At 46.3% G+C, this 13,771-nt stretch overlaps 1 protein-coding gene across 7 annotated transcripts in view; it reads right to left on the bottom strand.

The window, feature by feature from the left end:
• Positions 1-13,771, bottom strand: part of LOC135913793 (ATP-binding cassette sub-family C member 2-like) — a 272,909-nt gene that overhangs the window by 5,936 nt on the left and 253,202 nt on the right. For all 7 annotated transcript variants that reach the window (XM_065446481.1, XM_065446480.1, XM_070541305.1 and 4 more), the window contains 2 exons: positions 12,519-12,685; positions 7,296-7,490 (listed from right to left, as the gene is read on the bottom strand). In XM_065446481.1, the coding sequence (XP_065302553.1) occupies positions 7,296-7,490; positions 12,519-12,685 (362 nt within the window). The remainder of the gene's footprint in view (positions 1-7,295; positions 7,491-12,518; positions 12,686-13,771) is intronic.

The raw sequence follows: 13,771 nt of genomic DNA, 5'->3' as shown, positions 1-13,771 counted from the left end.
AAACGTTATTTAGGTCGCCTGGGGATGTTTAACGTGCACTTTGATCGTAGTTGTACGTGGGCCGGTAAATTGCTCGTTGGCGTGGCGTAATTCTCGCGCGGGCGCGGTAGTGCTGCGTCAGAAGTTCGCGCCTCGGCGTGATTGTATTTCTTTATTAGATTTTCTTTACTAGTTGTAACAACGTGTCGTTATTTTGTAATATTGAAGGCGCCTTCAGGGCATCAAAGCGGCAATGGGAACACTTGTAATGTCACGTGCTCTTCAAAGGCCTCTGTTAGCCGTTACATGTGCACTCCTGAAGCAGTACTTGCAAAAAAAAATATATCGTCGGGATTAGCAAAGCACCCCGCTACGAAAAAAGGCCCCCGCGACTGCTGCAACAGACCGCGCCCATGCGAGAATTACGGAACACAAATGAGGAATGTCTCCACGGCACTCTTGTATTTCGTCTCTATCCCGGCTGTTGTCGGACGCGTCCTCAATATTGGAAGCATGAGGGGCGGCTACTCGCACCTTTTGTGTGCAGGATTATAATGACCGAGAAAGGCCGCAAAAGACCGTAGGCCCGCTGGTAAGGATTGACATTTTTACTGCTTAACGTTAACATTCTTGTGCGTCCGAATAAGTAAATGGGTATCGCATGCTTCATATGCGCTGTATGTGAACCTACGAAATCACGTACACACACTTTCACGCTGTCAAAACCTGAAGCTATGGTATCTACGCGCGTGTTTGAGCACACCGCGTGCATGCGTCGTGTTTCAGCAACACGAACTCTCAACGTGCGCGTGCTTTGCGCCCTAAATAATGGTCCTTTTCTATATTTTTTTCCGCAATGCAAACACTACATTCTTAAGGCCAGTTGTCGACTGACGAAGCAACACCTCGATTGAAAAAACTGCTCTGCAGGGCTCGACCCAAGTTTTCCGCGGATTTCTTCCGGTAGCGTGTAAGCCTTCGTCTTCTACGGCAGGGCCAGCACGGGCGGCGCCACCATCGAGACCACGCCGAGCGGAGGAGGAGGGAAGTGGTTTTCATTTCATTTCATTTTTATTTCCTTAAAGACCCCCTGCAGGGGGTTTTACATAAGGGGTGGGGTTAACGCGAGAAAGTAAAACATTTTTTTTTCATGATGACAGGTGGGATGTAACTTTTTCTAGGAAGGTTGATGGGCAGGTGATGGCTGCAATTTCATGGGGAAGATCGTTCCAGTCGCTTGCTGTTCGGAGGAAGAATGACTTGAAAAATGCAGTCGTACGGGCACGTTGGCGTGAGACTTTCAGCGGATGACCAATTCGGCGAGACGTGCGTGATGGCGGTGCGCAGATGTATGGCTGCTGTTTGAGCTGGGATTAATAAAATTTCTGAAATAGGCACAGGCTAGAAATACGGCGACGGAGGGAAAGACTGCATAATTGGGACTGTAGCTTGAGAGATGAAACACTAATATAGGATGAGTATGAATGGTGAATGAAACGGCGGCTCTGTTTTGCACAGCTTCTAATGAGTCGATGAGGTAAGCTTGCTGTGGATTCCAGATGGCGGATGCATACTCAAGTTTTGGCCTGATTAATGATCTATAAGCAAGTAACTTTACATTTTGAGGGGCGTCGTGAAGATGACGTTTAAGAAAGCCTAGTTTTTTATTCGCAGATGATATTAGGTTTGTTACGGGCTCGCGCCATGATAAGTCATTGCTGATAGTGATACCGAGGTTAGTATAGGACGGAACGAGTTCGACAGGAAAATCGGAAATCTTGTAAGTAAATAAATGCGGGTTGTGAAGACGATGAAAAGACATGAGTTTGCATTTATTTGGATTAAGCGTCTTCAACCAGTGATCGCACCATGATTAAGATTGTCCCGAAGCGATTCTTGTTCAGCGGTATTAGTAATTGGGGCATAGATAACGCAATCGTCGGCGAACAGACGGACATGACATGATAAATTCTGCGGTAGATCATTAATATAAATTAAGAATAGGAGGGGGCCAAGGACAGTTTCCTGAGGAACGCCCGATGTTACTGGTAGACGGTTAGAGGAGTAGTTGTTAATAGTAACGGACTGTGAACGATGTGTGAGGAATTCTTTTAACCATGCAATAATTTCTCGACGCAAGTTTAGTCTGGAAAGTTTTAAGAGTAGACGTTGACGAGGTACCTTATCGAATGCTTTGGCAAAGTCTAAAAAGATGGCGTCAGTTTGTAAGTTAGCATCAAGGTTGGAATGCAGATCGTGAAGAAAGATGGCAAGCTGTGTCTCACATGATAACCTTTTCTAAATCCATGTTGGGATGGAGTGAAAAAATTTATAGAGCCTAGATGCTGCATTATCTGGGAGTAGATGACGTGTTCCATTAGTTTACAAGGGATGCTAGTTAGGGAAAAGGGGCGATAGTGGAGTGGAGAGTCTGTTACCTTATTTGAAAACAGGAATGACCTTCCCCATTTTCCAGTCTTCTGGGATGATACCTGTGGCGAGTGACTGAGAAAACAATAAGCATAAAAACTTGGATGAAAGGTCCTTAGTGTTTTTGAGAAACTTAGTGTTAATTTCGTCCGTTCCGGCTGATGATGAAATTTTCAATTTGTCCATTCCGCACGAAATGCCATTTGGATGAAAAATTATGGCTGGCAGTGCTAGTTCAGTAATGGAGGGTAGTGAGAAAGATGTATCTTCAGGTTCTTTCGTAAATACTGATGAAAAGGCCGTATTAAATATATCGGCACACTGAGCATCACTAACAGAGTCCCCATTATCATTAGTAATGGTGGCGCTACTTTTGGAGATTGAGGGGTTTTAGGCCACTCCTGTTTACGCCTCCGCCTCCGTTTACCCGAATACCGGACAAGCTAAACCTCTCTAATGCCAGCAGCGCTTTTTAACGATAGCGTTAAGGAGCCCGTGTCGCAGAAAATCCGGCGTTGCCGCGCGGCGCAAGTGTCGTCGGGGTCCGGGGTCTGGTGTCGGACGTCGTTCCGGCAACAATATTTTGCAAACCCTCATACCCAGGCCACCCATGTGACGCAACGAATGTAGCTAACTAATTCAATTGATCAATCTACAATATATGGAAAAATCGTAAACTACGACATACACACAACCTACAGGCATGGAAGCACTCGTATTGTAACCTGATTGTACGAGAAGACATCATTCTGTTGTGCAAAAACTCAAAGAAACCCCTTTTCCAGCGCTTCCACAAATCACAGACCGACCACGGCGCCCGCCATTTGCGCACGCCGGCATATGGGTGTCTCGGCGGCCATGGAACGGCGCGCCTGGTTCCTCGCAATACCTCCAGCTGGCACTCGCCTTCGTCTCATCGTGGCCCACGCAAGCGGCCGTGTTTCTACCACGAAGCCCGCCTTCGCGCACAGCGTACGTCGCCAGCGTTTCCCGGTAAACATTACGGTTACATACGCTCCAGTTGCCGGGAAGCGTGAGGAGTAGTCAGGGAAGTTTGAATGTTATCGCGTTCCACTCTTCGAGGTGAAGCTTAAGCGTGCTCCAAATTGTTTTCCTATTTTTTGCTTTCTTTTCATTGTTTGTCATTTTCAGATACAAGTCGATCGCTCACACCATGACTACAAGACTAGATTTTTCGCTTGCGTGCCTTATTATCTAAAGATTACTGAAAATGCAGCGTGTGACAAACACGTATCGGCGCATAGTGGCAGCATCTCTGAGCATTTTCACTTTCCATAGCGTCAAATAAAATGCAAAGCTCTCATAGATTACCTATAATTATTATAAGGCATGCATGTGACCACGGCTCACGACAGTTGAAAGACTTGAATGTGCGTATTCGTTAAACAGCCCTGTCACGTCGAACATTCTCCTCGCGTAAACTAGGCAAGGTAAGTACTGTGCCGTGTACTTATTATCTTTGCCGGTGACCATCTTTTACCGACTTAGAAATGTTCAATGTTATCGCTCAGCGCAAGGCGGACTCGCCGTTCTGTATCTTGTTACGATCGGCCTACGGGGCCTGACGATCTAGAGGAGAAGCGACCGCCAAAATCTCCCAGCCCGCTGCGGCGACTCGCTTTGTAAGAACGACAGTGCGCCGCGTCAACAGCTCATCGGTGCCGGCATGTCTACTGCGGCGACTCGCTTTGTAAGAACGACAGTGCGCCGCGTCAACGGCTCATCGGTGCCGGCATGTCTACTGCGGCAGCTCGCTTTGTAAGGACGAAAATGCGCCGCGTCAACAGCCCATCGACGACGCCATGTCTAGACGCGGTCGGCAGACAGAGTATTGTTAGGGGGTTCGCCGTCTCAGCTTGTTTGGAGCGGGGGAACTCCTGGAAGAAGCTTTTTGCGTTGTGGTCTCACGGGTCACAGAAGTGGTAAGTCAAAGGACAGACACGGCGGCCACTGTCTGCGGGGTGAGCTCTGGGATCAAAGAGGCGCCTGCTCGGGTCAAGACCTCTGTCTGCGAGAACCCTCTCACCTCGGTGTGTTCAGTGAAACCTGTGCGGACGTGAGTGTGTAAACCCTGCCCCTCAAAGGCGGGTCGGCTACGATGACTTTGGACGCTCCCATTGGTCGAAGCTGGAACGGTCGTTCTTTCTCATCTGGAAATCTAGGGAGTACAGTGTATTTAAGCAGCCGTTGTCGGCTGTTCAGCGTGCATTCTCTTTCACTCAGGCTCGACTGATGAACTGTAAAGTTCTCAGGTAGATTTGTAAATATATCCCATATTCCTCGTTCTCGATTAGAACAAGTCCTTCCCTTCAACAACGTCCTCAGCGTGGATGAGTCGGACGAAGGCATGGGCCAGCTACCATCTATTTTATGCCCGACCCCAGTCATTACAACCTGAGGTTTCTCAAATATTATCGCTGGTTCTAGCCATTGACTGTCGTCACCGAATCTTGTGTAATCTGACTGCACGCGCGGCAAGAATTGTGTTGTACTTTCTAAAAGACACGCGGGCAACAGCAATAATGCTGGAGCCTTCGGCGAGTAATGCATAAAAGCCGACGCGCTTGACCAACACCACGTAGCACGAGGCCTGTTCACTCCTATCGATGACGTCATGTTACTTGGCCCCACAGCCACAGAATCTAATGGTGATGCTTCCGAGCTCGCTGTGGTGATTTTGACGTCACTACTTTCGTTATGCCAGCCTTGGCAACGAAAATGTCTGGCCAGGTAGCATGACATCATGGATAGGAATGAACAGACCTTGGACTATGTAGGTGCTGTTTTCTCGACCCGGAGAACAGATTCCCGATCGCCGACTATGCTCGCCCATTTCGTTGTGCCTAAGTTTTGCTTGTTTTAGTGTACAGAAGTTCGCCCAATAAAGAGGTTCGTAACTCACAGTTTTGACACTGCGTCATTCTTCATCGTCACTACAACGCGACAATACGATCTACTACGATCCAGTGCACTCGTAAATTGTTTGCATTGACCCCCCTTGCGCAACGACGCTGATTCTAACAATTCCAGCACATCCTTGACCCGTCTTACACGTCACAGACTGACGCAAGTTCTGCTGCGCCGTGCACTGAAAAAGAAACAGAAAGCACTGTTTTTAACATTCCGTCATACTGCAAGAGTTGTCAGTGCGTCCTACGACATTGATTCCGCAACTTAAGCGAGAAAAATTTCTCGGCCAGCAGCCTAAAGGAACAAGCAACAAGAGTAATAAACCAATTATTTCTACGGAAACCCGGAAACCATTTGTGGCAATAGCTACGATTCGGTGGATGTCTCATTTTCCCTTTAATGAGAGTAATAACAATGTCGCTGTCAACTGCGGTTGGTCGGCGGGCTCCTGAGGAGTATTGGCGTGGCCGCGAAGTGTTGGCTTCTCCGCAATGCACTGGAACCCGTTTTGACGATGCGATGGCACTCGGCGAATAGCGGCGCCAGAACCGCTGGACTCTGGCTCCCTAAAGGGAGCCTATGCAGTAACTTTAGTGACCACTATATGTGCTCGAGAAATAGTCGTTTAAAACAGAAGCAGCGCGTTACAGCAGCGATCGCGCTAAGTGGTATGTGCAGTTGAAATGAAAGCACGCTAATTACTGCTCTATCGCGAAGCTTTGTCGTCTGGCAATTAACGCGGCTTTAAGTGCAGCACGGATTCTCGGAAAGAGTTCGTGGCTGTGCATGTATTTCGCATCGTGTAATGGACAATATATCCTTGGGTGAGAACGACGCTGCGTGCAGCGCAAACATGTTGCTCTTGAAAAAACGGCGGTGTCTGTTAGGGAGTCCGCTGCTGTCGCTGGCAAGTGAGTGCATACATGGAAAACTAGATTAAGTTTGTTTATTCTCGTTATATGAAGGCGAAAACTGTTTGTATAGATAAAAACAGCACTCACGCTTTCATTTAGAGATTTGACAAATGAAAATAGAGCGAGCAAACGCATAAGCTTAAAGTTAGGGCTAGTGACTGTGCATTCGCTGTGCGGCTGGTTTGAAATAAACGCTCGCGTTTCCTTGGTTCCCCTGTACAATAAACCTTTATTGTTTCACCTCACTATGCAATCATGTTGCTTACGGACATCGTTCCCCGCCGTGGTTGCTCAGTGGTGTCGGGCTGCTAAGCACGAAGTCGCGGGATCTAATATAGGTCATGGCGGCCGCATTTCGATGGGGGAGAAATGCGAAAACACCTGTGTACTTACATTAGGTGCACGTTAAGGAACCCCTGGTGGTTCAAATTTCCGGACCTATACTAAAGCGTGCCTCATAATCAGAAAGTGGTTTTCGCACGTAAAACCCCACGGTTTGATTAAATTTTTTACCTACTTTGTTTCATTATGGCAATTATGGCGGATACCATATGGCTGCCCATTTCAATGCTTGTGTGCTATGGGTAGCTGTTCCTCTAGACTTAGTTGTTCACTCCATGACGCCGACCGCCACTAATCTTAACGCGTGACAGGGCTGCCACCTTAAAGCTCAATCGCGCGGCCGGTCTTCTCCATGGGGCAGCACGGGCTCGATCACATGACCTCCATCTTTGGGCGCATGGAGAGACGGGGTATATAAAATCAACAGCCTTCTTGGATCGGCCTCGCAAACTTGCCTTCGCTCCCACAGCACGACGCTCATTCCCATGACACCTAGACTTTCTTCGGAATTGTACAGAGATGGCAGCGGCGACAAGGAAGTGCATGCACCTGAAGTGCCAGTATACCCGTTATCCCAATAAAAAAATTATGCGGCATTGTTGGAAACATGAGTGAAAACAAAATGGCTTTTATGCTTGTTCGAATCAACAAGCGCCACTTAGCCGTATGGCTGCCACTTCTAGTTCATCCGCAACTTACCTATCGTAGTCCAGGACAGTGTGGATACGGTGCGCGACGGTGAGGAGGGTGCAGTTGGCGAAGGCGTCTCTGAGAGTGGCCTGGATCAGACGGTCCGTGTCGCCGTCCATCTGCGACGTGGCCTCGTCCAGCAGCAGTATCTTGGATCGACGCAGTAGGGCACGCGCCAGGCACACCAGCTGTCGCTGGCCCACGCTGGACGAGACGCCATACTTGTACCAGTTACCGGTCGTCGCAAGCTACGACGTGCAATTTGTTGGGCATTCGAGATCGAAATTTGAAAACTACAGAGTGACGAGAACCAAAACACACATCTTGATGATGAGCGCATAGTTACTGAAGTCGATACTTCCTTTCTTGAGCAAACAGGCATGAGTGTGATATTTGGTTGCAGCGAATAATTTTTTTAGTGCGCGCTTTATTGAGCATCCTAATGATATAGTGCAGACATCGGGGAGAATCTGCTTTCGCCAATAGCATTTAAAAATTTCTCAAAATTTTTATTTAATGCAATAGCCGTAGAAAGGTGAAACTGAGTCTGATGTGCTTCTGCGCTCACTCCTCTACGTTAATTCGACACATGTCGCCGTCGTAGAAAGCGAATCTCCTCATACCCATTTTACGAAAACTTCCACCCTGCGCTAACTTGCAGCTAAAATCAGGACGCATTAACTCGTAGGCTGTTGCGCAGCTTATTTTCCTTTATTACATGGGAGTAAATACATATCTAGAAAAGGATGCTTTGCAAGAAAACAAGATAACCCTTGTGGATGCGCCAGAAGCTCGTGCAAGCCTGTAAAAGCATCGAATAGAATGAAGGTCCCGCGACTTTGGTTCTTGGGATGCAAACAAAACTTTACTATAAGCAGAATTACCAATGTACATTGCTTTGTAGTATTGGAGCATGACTATCGCGCATTTTGCTGCGCCAGAGGCTATGCAGTCATAGGTCTCTGGAATTCCTATAGGTCGGAAAGAAATATATATATATATATATATATATATATATATATATATATATATATATATATATATATATATATATATATATATATATATACACACATATATATATATATATATATGTGTGTGTGTGTGTGTGTGTGTGTGTGTGTGTGTGTGTGTGTGTAGTTTGATGTCTAAAGCTGTCGTACGCGTTTCTTATTTGAGGAATGTTCCCGCAGAACGAGGGATACCTAGAGTCTGAGTGATGAGCTTGCGTACCGAAGCAGTACTCGGCTGTTACAGTATACGGACACAAACGGCTTTTTAAAGACCACGGTTCGAAACATTCCCTGTTCGTCAAATATGCTTTAAAAGGCACGACTTCCGTGCGTAGCTTGAAGAAAAAGTATTGACACTTGGAGAAACGTTGTAGCTCATAGTAGCATTCTAAGATAGGGGCGCGATGAAACCTTCCGGATAACAGTACATACTTCAGCGCCGCAGACATTTATCCGAGGAACTCAAAATAGCATCGAAACGGAGCGTGCTTTTAAAAAATCACATTTTCAAGAGCCTCCTTGTGTATTACTGAAGGGGCTTGAGTATGGATCCAAAAGATAATTACATAACTATATCTGGAAAGCAGTAGCCCAAAAGTAGCTGTAACTTTCCTTGCAGAATGAAATCTCAACATTAAGCAAGTAGAACAGATGGGAGACAAGCTGTAAAACAAAGAAATAAACCCGGTCAAAAGCTCCACTGTCACCATAAAGGAACATGTCATGGCTAATAACCGCGATGCTCAAACACTAGATGCATGGAAGGAGAATACACGTTAGAAAGTTTTTGGTCAAGCGTGTGAGCAGCATATTGCCGTTCGTGGTATAAATAAATCTGTCTATTACAGGGAATCATTGCTAACTCAGCTCAGCTAAAAATGAACTGCCTGCCTTTCCATGCGTTAAAATCACTCTCTGGTTCGGGCCCATATCTTGAGCCGTGAAGATTGCCATTATGATACTGCGACACAGGCAGGCCTTAGAATCTGAGGTTCTACTTTCACCAAAGGCACTTGCAGAGTGGGTTGGCATGAGAATTGAAAATCCCGAACTTTTCTGAAACATAACGTCTTCGCAAGCAACATCACAAAATAGAGAGACAGAGAGAGAGAGAAAGTATTATAGAAAGGTGAGGAGGTTAACCAGAGGTAGTTCCAGTTGGCTACCCTGCATGGGGGGAAGGAGTAGGGAGATAAAAGGAGAAATAGAGCGGAAAGGGAAAGAGAGAAATACAGACGAGCAAAAGCAAACCGTGTATGCTATAGAATGGTAGGGGGTGGTGTTTTTAATGTATATCTAAAAGGCCCGTAAACTGCAGGAATCTTAGTAACGCGAATAAGGCCTTCAGTGTGGATGTACTTTGGAAGCACCGTCCTAAAGCTTTTAGTTCTGATAGGGGACGATTGTCCAATTGGTTCAGCACTCCGCACATAATATGTCTCTCGGCACTTTAGTCCAGGCAGACACAGATAACGTGTGCGAGCGTCTCATTGCTGCTGCATATGTCGAAATATAGGGCTGTTGGCTATTCTCCTAAGGAAGGCATATGAGTTTACAAATGCAACGCTTAGTCACAGACGGTACAGCATGGTCTGTTCACGTCGTGGCAACACAGGCGATAAATGCATTCTGTATATCCAGAAAGAACGAAAACAAACCACACATGGTGGAAACGTTCGAGCTCCACAGAAACAAAGTACATTCACTGGACATCGATTGCAGGCCAGCCGCAGCATTTATTCGCGAAAGCGGAATCAAGACGCATTGACCACTTTAGGTGCAGATAGTGCAGATAGTACGTGGTATGGACCAAGCCATCACGCCGTGATGCGTTGCATAAGCCAAGAAGTGCATCTGTGGCCTTTGGACAAAGGTTTGCAAGCGCAAAGTATGTTATGCCATCGGGTCCTGGTGACGAAGATTGCCTGCACCCAGCTAGTGCAATCTCCAGCTCTTCGATGGAGAAAGGAGCGTCCGTACGAGGGTCTCGGGAATAAGGGGTTAGAATAGGAATAGGTGTGCAAGGCTGGAACATCGGGCCCGCGATCCTTGGTCGGTAATCTTCTGCTACGTCGACTTTTCGGCGTCCTTGATCGCTGAGCATCCTAGATCTGGGCGATCCCTGAGCGTCCTAGAGATTTATATGTACGGCACTGCATAAGAGCTGGTCGAAGTCCCTGGACAGTTCTCCAGACAACCGACAGAGGTTTACGCGCATCGAGAGACTGACAAAAAGATTTCCAACGTTGATTTTGCAGCACAGTAGTGCGACGGTGAATTTTGTTTTTTAATGCGTCTGGCCTCTCTAAGGTCGTAAACTGATTTCGTCCGTATGTATGGTTGCTTCGCTTGCCGGCGGATTGCACGGAGGTGCTGTATTTTCGCCTCAAAATGCGCGTATTGCTTCAATGGCCACGTTCAACACATAGCGTTTTGCATAGCCTTGGCGATCTGAGTTTCTAGTGTGGACGAAAAACATTCGTGGCATGCGTCTTCTATAAGGGATTTAAACACGGACCAGTGTTTTGTTTGTTGAAGATTTGATGAAGCTGATTGTGCAAGGCCCTTTATCTTCAGGTGGGTAGGAATGTAGTCACTGCTATGGGTTGCTGTATCTGCGAACCAATAGACGCTGCCAGTGAGACATGTGAGACAAAAGCTCTCTGAGCAACTGATACACGTTCGGCCACGCAGAAACGTGAGACTGTCATAGCTTACGCAGCAAAGTTCATGGTCACAAGCAAACTAAACGAGGTTTCTTCCTATGAAATTCACATTGACGCTTCCCCAAATTGAATGATGGGCGGTAAAGTCCCCAAGAACAATCCATGGACCAGAAGTCATATCTAAAATGTCACTCAGTCTCCGTCTCTGGAAACGACTTGATGGAGAAAGGTAAGCGACCGCTAGAGTAAGCACAAGTTTGTGCTTTTCCCGTTCAAACAAACATCGCAATTACTGTCATGAGGCCGCGCTGCATGAACAACATAGGTAACTTCACACCGCATGTAGATTACCACCTTGCTAACATCATTGCAAGTCGATGACACATATAGTTGATAGCCTGAGAGCCGCATGGGTTTCTGTAGGTTTCGTTCACAGACAAGAATGTGGAATCGATTGTCGAAAACGCATTAGCAAAAATCAGAAATGCGGGATTTCAGTCCATGGGTATTCCAACCGCACAAAAATGCTGCGTTATGTCAAAGGTAGCTTCTACAGTTTTCCTCTTAACTCAGAACAAGGTTATGTCGTCGGCATAGCCAAGTACATAAACCGCATTTGAGGTGAATGTGAACACGTCACCGATCTCGTTTTTCAGGATCAGCACATGAACAAAGCAAGAATATTTACAAAACAAGAGCGAGGACAACGCGATCATACAAGAGTGCAAAGTTGGGCTAGTTGAGTAAGCAACATTCCAAATAAATCAGTGCTATCTGCAGGTTCACAAAAAAAAAAGAAAGAACGCAGTGCCTGCGCTGTTTTCTCTTCCTGTGTTCTTCTAGCTAGTGCTTTTCTTGTGCAAGGATAATATAGCCTTACTGACATCATCAGGTAAACAGATTCGGATAGACAGCCATTAACTGTGCCAACTGATGTACAGCGCAAGAATGCACGGACCGAATCGAAGACGACAGGACGCTCGCTGACTCGTAACTGAGAAGTTTATTCAAATGAGCACACATTTTAAACACCGTTAAGTGTTATCCCCCTTGAGCCATTAGCATAAGAAATGTTAATGTTTGTGGGGTCCATAGCAAATAGGAAGAATTAGTGATAAACATAGCAAGCTGCTTCTTTTTATTTGGAATACACTAATGGCCCGTTAGAACACTACATGAGGGAAATGAATAGAACATTGCTTTGGTACATTCGGGCGCGATAATGCCTGAATTGTGAATCGCACATGATTAGCGCTCGATAGCACTAGTACAAAAATTAATATGGGGTGCAAACTTCATTGTAGTCCATGGATAAGACGGAAAAGAATGTCAACAAACAAATGAATAATGCTCAAACTTTATCGAAGTATTTACCAACTGAATACTGGCACAGAACACTTTAGAAAAAAAGACGTATTACATAAGCAATCTAAATAGTTTGCCAAATCAACCTGCGCTATCGTGATATAACCAAGACATCCCGCTACACAGTCAGCTTATAGATAGGATACTTGCTTCATAAAAAAACGTGTTTTCAGTAATGCTGCTCTCACCTCAGATTTGTGCCGCCGTCTGTAGTCTCCAAAAGAAGCCCTTTCGCATCAGACGACACAAATGTAGAAAGGTGCGAACGTTCCAGTGCTTCCCAGATGTCCTCATCAGAGTGAGAGTTTGTGGGATCAAGGTTTGTTCGCAACGTTCCTCTCACAAGACTTGGGTCCTGCGTTGTCGATGAGATTATTTAAAGTGTAATTCAGCTTCACTGCATGCAACGCCATAAACGACGAATTGACTGGTCCTTTGATGACTGATGAGCAACATGGCGAGACGAATTTATGCTTATGATGCCAGAATTTTATGAACTAGAAGCTTGGGCGAGTTGGTGATCCAATATCCACATGACTTCACTGCGCTAATAGTGAGGACAGAAGAAAGTACTAAACACAGGCGCTGACGTCAACTAAGGTTTATTTAAGAAACAGTCAAAACGATATAGTATAGACATGAGCAAAGAGTAATAAAAGCTTTTGCATAATGTCATATATCTCATAAACTCCTATTTCATCACAGCCAGATACTTTATTTTGTTTTTGGTGAGGGCAATAGACGGTATGCTGACGCAAAGGGTAAGTATGCTGATTTCACGGGTAAGCTGTTCTCGGTGTCTGGAGATTATGACGTATTTTTTTTTTCAATTTCGGGCACACAAGGGCAGCCTGCGTAGTCAATGTCAAGATGACCTTGAACGGCTTTCTTGGGGTGCTTGGATTCTACTTAAGATCAACATGAGCCTCATGGAATGAACACATTTACAGTGAACTCTCGTTAAGACGAACTCCGTTAGGACGAATTCTCGCATAGAAGGTACAACACGGGGACGTTTGTTCTGTTTTCCATAGACTACATGCAAAAAAATCCGCTTAAGGCGAACCGACTCCGACGTGCTCTTCGGTTAAGACGAACATTCAGAGTGACCGCCCCTGCTACCGATACTGGAGACTAGGGTGCCTCGTTGCGCAGCGCAAGGGGCGCGCGCATCGAGGCACCCTACTGGGCGCCTGCAGCACACATCAGCCGAGGACAGAGGCGAAAACAAGAGGAGGAAACAAAAAAAGACGGTGACGTTTCACTTCGTGAACGCGGTTGACGCACAAGCGTGTGGATGCTAAAGTGCACACCAAGCTATCGGCCCTAGGTGCGCCTAGACTGTCCGCATCGCAGATCGTATTCAAGAAAGGGCTCGCGCGGCGGCGCCATGCACATCAGCCGCAGGAGTATAACGCTCACTTGTGAACATGCTCTTACT

Source organism: Dermacentor albipictus, chromosome 6 (assembly GCF_038994185.2).
Source record: "Dermacentor albipictus isolate Rhodes 1998 colony chromosome 6, USDA_Dalb.pri_finalv2, whole genome shotgun sequence".
Taxonomy (NCBI): domain Eukaryota; kingdom Metazoa; phylum Arthropoda; class Arachnida; order Ixodida; family Ixodidae; genus Dermacentor; species Dermacentor albipictus.
The sequence above is the reverse complement of the archived record's forward strand: the minus strand, read 5'-3'. Positions and strand labels throughout refer to the sequence as shown.